Raw genomic sequence first — 4862 nt, forward strand, 5'->3', positions numbered from 1 at the left:
AATAAGCAAGGGCTCTATGTTTCGGTCCGCTAAGGTTATACATGCTCCTCAAATCAACAATGTCGACGTATTTTTTGCACAAAAAAATGATCTCGTATATCCTATAGAAAGTAAAAAAAATTACAAAATCATATTGGCTGCTTAATTTCTTAAATCAATATATTCAAAGTTTCACCAGAAAAAATATTAAAACTAATTTCAATGGAACATTATATAAGCAAATATTTGAGCAATAAGTCATTTGCTTCTTATTTTCGGTTACATCCTTAGCTCTGATGGTTGTTGTTTGCAAGCAATGGTATTTCAGACGAAAGCTTCGTTTGAGAAAGTATTTAAGTTCCATTTGGTAATATCATAGAAGTGAAGGTGAACATGATATGTGATAAATTTGATCCGTTCACTTTAGCAAGACAAGCAAGTTGGGTATTTTATCTTTCATATTCTCATAGAATAAGAGACAAAGTTAAGTGCCAGTAGTCATAGACGGTAAACCTGAAACGACTATTAATATTCAGAATTCAATTGACCCCGCTCATCAAGAAAAATAAATTACAAATTCATGAACTCCAATTGATACAATCAATGAAAATCTCAATTTAGTGGATGCTACTAGAAAACACGTAGAAATTCATGTCTATGAGCATGATTCCAATGATGATTTGGACAAAGTAATTTTAACTACATCCTCAACGAACTCATCAAAGAAGGTTAACTAAGATGTGTAAGTTAATCCAAAACTACTTACTTTTGTGTTTTTAGTTTTAATGGTGCACGTGTAGATTACACTTTACGGTTTTATTTTGTTTTTACGTTGCACTTTTGTGTTTTCAGCTTCAGTGAATTTGTGTTATAAAGTTCAAACATGAATTTCTAACAGATACTAGCACCTCCACCAGTTGTGACCACAACACCACTACCATCACCAACCACGAAACCACTATAATCACCAACCACGACACCACTACCACCACCAGTCAGGACACCACCACCGCCATCAACTGCGACCACGACCATTATTGATGCACCCTCTACTTCAAGCAGCCGACATCAGCTTTAAGCAAAGGGAAACACATTGTTTTCTATTTTTTGATTTAATAAAAAATTAATCATATGTTATTCTTAGACTTACTTCACTCAGACAGGCCATCCATTCCATCAGAGACATGATTCAGAGCAAGTACAATTACCCATACTTATCCTGGAGGTAGATCGCGATGGCAATTTAGGATATGTGGTTTGGGGAGTTTAAGGTAAAACCTGAACACATAAAATTTCAATTATTTTTTTTATGACTAATAATTTTTAATCCAATTTACATAAACAGTGGTCCTGGTCCTCTAAAGAGGAGACACACATTCGGAGGAACTTCGAGTACAAGGCAAACTATCATCTTCGCAACCAGTTTGGTGAAATACGTCATGCATGTGAGCGCCCCTTGTGGCTTGATGAGGATCCCTGCTTAGGGCTTGTGACTCTTTTGAGTATCGGAAGAAGAGTGAGTATGTGAAGCAGAATTGCCACTTTGATTATAGTGGCATTGGAGCCTTGAAGTACACTAGTGGAGCACTCCCACATATGGAGTACAAGAGGAGGCTGATAAGACTTATTTTGTGCATTAAATATTATTTTATATTAAATGTATGCTAACTATTCCATTACACTTATAGGCTCTAAAGAAAGGACGAGAGCTAACTGCTGCAGAGTTACACGAGCACACCCACAGGCAGCAGCTAAATTAGTCCAGGGTGAACAATACATCCCAAGTGACCTAAGTAATTCCCAAGATTAATTAGTATAATATTTTGATAACTATCAAAGTTTATTTAGTCTCAAGCTTTCATTAATCATATTTTTGTTGGAGGCATTACAAAGTCTCAAGGAGAGACGATCCCAACAGTCGAGTTGTGGTTCGACATACCTCAGGATCCTTTCGAGTACAACCTTTAGAGGGAGTCTATTGGTGGCAAGAAGAAGGGCAGGGTCTACTTGTTAGGCATCGGCCTATGATGCAAGTCTAACCTCTAACACATCTGGTGTATCTACTTCGACTGCACAGGAAGAAGAGATGTATCACTAGGTTGTTGTTGATGTTTTTGCTTAGGTTTCTACCCATCTAGCCACCTTGAGATCTAAAATGGAGCAGAAGATGAAAGCTGAAATCGAAGCGGTGCTGCGTTCTGAACTGAAGAAAGGGAAGCGGCTAGTTCAAGATGAGGACGAGGAGAGAACCGAGGAGGATGAGTAAGGGGTTATTTCTTATGTTTGTTTGTATGTTAAGCAAATTATTGGCTTTGGATATTATTTAATTGGACAGTTCGTTCAATTTATTTGGTTTAATACAATTATTTTTTATTTTGACAATTGGAACTCATGAATAATCAATAGAAGGTCCTTATGGCAATGATATAGCATTGTTTCTATAAATAACATATAGGCTCAATATGTTTGCTGCATATGCATCTAAAGCATGCATGCCCGTCCTCCCTTATATTCTATCATATGTAACAAGGTTTAATATAGACTTTTATGAGAAAGAAAAGCAAGGCATTGTCTTAATCCGAAGTTCTCAATATTTGAATACGTAATGTCATAGCTAAAAATAAATAAATAAAAGTCCCGCAGGCCACAAACGCAAACAAGATAATTATGCGGAAGAAAGTATCTTCCAAATGCATGCAATTAATTAATAATACAACAAACTAAGTCAACGGCCGTATAGATAACTTAGCGAATAAAATATATGGGAATACCGGGGGCTGCACGTGATGAATAGGGGAGTGGAAACAATAGGCAAAGGTCCAGGTTTTGACCCAAACAGTTGTTGTTCAAAGGCGCAGCTCCATCCCGCCCACAGGAATTACGGTTTTAACTCCTCAAATGGAGGATGATCATGAAGGAAGTTGTTATAATCTATTCGTTTGCCCCCACTATAAAATAAGATACAGAAACATGCAGAGCATGCGCCCAATTAAATCCTATCGAAGAATTTGGTTCCCATCAAATAAACCCGTGATCAAATGGCTCGTTGGATGAAACCAGAGGTTGGTTAATTTTGTTTATTTGTGTGATCTCTTTCAATTCCTTCTGTGACGTACTTTTTTGTATTGTCATTAATTGTGATAGCTAGCGCATGTTCTGGGGTGCCATGCAGGTTTACCCGCTGTTGGCAGCCATGACCTTTGTGGCAAGTTTGTGCGTCTTTCAGCTCACCAGGAACGTCCTCATGAATCCTGAAGTGAGGTAATTAATGTATATATTTTATTCATGCATGCATGATCAAATCTAGACTCGATCTAAATTTGCCTTTCCATGAAGAAGATTTGATTAGTTTGCAAATGTGTGTACGTTGCATGCAGAATTAATAAAAGCAACCGAGCCTCAGCAGTTTTGGAGAATGCAGAGGAAGGCTACAGGTACAGCCAACATGGCTTTCGCAAGTTTCTCAGCGAGCGCAAACCTCAAGTCTTCCCGACTCTCAATAATTTCTTCTCAAAGACTGATGAATGAGACAATCGGCCTTTTTACGCGCACAAACCATATACTTTTCAATCCCTTCCCTGTTATATATTCGTTTGCAAGCATTTCATGTTAAGAATTTTTGAACAACTGTATCATTAATTACTTGCTACATTATATTATGTCAATTAATGGAATATGGTTATTGACCGTGTCTTGGATGCCGAGTTCATGTTACCCATTCCATGGCTGTCGTATTGAAAATGGTAAGAAAATATAAAAAATTGCTTTTAAATAAGTAAAAGTGAACATTATTAATTTATTAATTAATTAGACATGAATCTCTCATTATCAACCAATTTAACCATGGCAGTATTGTAAATTTATAAAAAGACAATGGAAGCTAGCAGTATCAAACAAATGAACATGCATTATAACTTATAAGAGATAATTGCAGTAGAAGTAGTAGTTAATTAATATGATGGATCAAGCGAGAAGCCAGAAATCCTTGTGCTTCCTAGTTGTAATCAAGTAACCCCCACCAGCCCTCCTCCCTCGCCTTCTCACTCCCACAGCCATGCAACTGGCATTCTTTATACAGTAATCCACCACGGCTGATCTGCTACTTCTGCCACGGCTACGCCACGCCATCAGCAGCCTCCACATGGTGATCATCATAGGCCTCCTCTTCCGGCTCGCTAGCACCAAAAGCGCTGCTCCTTGTTTCTTTGCCGCCTCCACGATTACCGGTCCCTTCTCCTTCCCCTCCACCAAGCATATCTCCACTTTCACCTGCAATTGTTAAACTAAATTTGAGAAATCTTAACATGAATGCATTGATTATTATAAATTAATGCATGCATGGGCGCGTGCCTCGGATTTCTTCTGCTGGGAAATCCTCTTCATGGCACAGAGGAGATCGTAGCTTCCGGGGTCAGTCATCTCCGCTCCATCGGGGCCATGGGAGACATAATTGTTAATGTTGGATGCGGAGGAGGATGAAGAGGAGGGCTTGACGACGTTGAGGAGGAGAATGGTGTCTTGGCTCTGTGCGGTGTGTGTTAGCGCCCACTGCAATGCAACTTTTGACCCTCTGCTCGAGTCTACGACGATCATGATCTTCCGGCCTAGCACCTGCTGCTTCTCTGATGATCCGCCGGCCGGGTCCAAGGAATTCTCTTCTTCTACATCATCGGCGGCTTCCACGGTGCTTGAGATCATGGGGGTTGATTTCATGCTCGGCGACCTCGGTGCTCCCCGCCTCAGCCTGAAGCTTGGCAATTTGCTACTGCTAATGCTCCTTGCCACCATGCCCATCCCCTCTAATTAATCCACTCACCGCTACCTATATTAATGCAGCTTCTCTGCACATACAGCTCATTTTATACCCTACAAATTAATATATA

General features: G+C 39.4%; 2 protein-coding genes across 2 annotated transcripts; one reads left to right on the plus strand and one right to left on the minus strand.

The window, feature by feature from the left end:
* Positions 1 to 2918: 2918 nt before the first annotated feature.
* On the plus strand, positions 2919 to 3676 carry LOC110026939. The gene is made up of 3 exons (XM_020728173.1): positions 2919 to 3041; positions 3152 to 3240; positions 3357 to 3676. Exons 1-3 carry the CDS (start codon positions 3018 to 3020, stop codon positions 3505 to 3507), a joined length of 264 nt encoding a protein of 87 aa, XP_020583832.1. The 5' UTR covers positions 2919 to 3017; the 3' UTR covers positions 3508 to 3676.
* A 221-nt stretch (positions 3677 to 3897) lies between these two features.
* On the minus strand, positions 3898 to 4820 carry LOC110026940. The gene is made up of 2 exons (XM_020728174.1): positions 4330 to 4820; positions 3898 to 4248 (listed from the first exon to the last, which is right to left on the minus strand). Exons 1-2 carry the CDS (start codon positions 4771 to 4773, stop codon positions 3943 to 3945), a joined length of 750 nt encoding a protein of 249 aa, XP_020583833.1. The 5' UTR covers positions 4774 to 4820; the 3' UTR covers positions 3898 to 3942.
* Between the last annotated feature and the right edge of the window lie 42 nt (positions 4821 to 4862).

This window comes from Phalaenopsis equestris, unplaced genomic scaffold (assembly GCF_001263595.1).
Source record: "Phalaenopsis equestris unplaced genomic scaffold, ASM126359v1 Scaffold000404, whole genome shotgun sequence".
Lineage (NCBI taxonomy): Eukaryota > Viridiplantae > Streptophyta > Magnoliopsida > Asparagales > Orchidaceae > Phalaenopsis > Phalaenopsis equestris.

What these genes read in the sequence shown, in the direction of transcription:
- LOC110026940 (XM_020728174.1), bottom strand. Translation starts at nt 4,773, where the DNA reads ATGGGCATGGTGGCAAGGAGCATTAGCAGTAGCAAATTGCCAAGCTTC. An exon ending in CCCAGCAGAAGAAATCCGAG is followed by an intron (nt 4,249 to 4,329) that starts GCACGCGCCCAT and finishes TAACAATTGCAG; the next exon opens with GTGAAAGTGGAGATATGCTT.
- LOC110026939 (XM_020728173.1), top strand. Translation starts at nt 3,018, where the DNA reads ATGGCTCGTTGGATGAAACCAGAG. An exon ending in CTCGTTGGATGAAACCAGAG is followed by an intron (nt 3,042 to 3,151) that starts GTTGGTTAATTT and finishes GGTGCCATGCAG; the next exon opens with GTTTACCCGCTGTTGGCAGC. An exon ending in CTCATGAATCCTGAAGTGAG is followed by an intron (nt 3,241 to 3,356) that starts GTAATTAATGTA and finishes CGTTGCATGCAG; the next exon opens with AATTAATAAAAGCAACCGAG.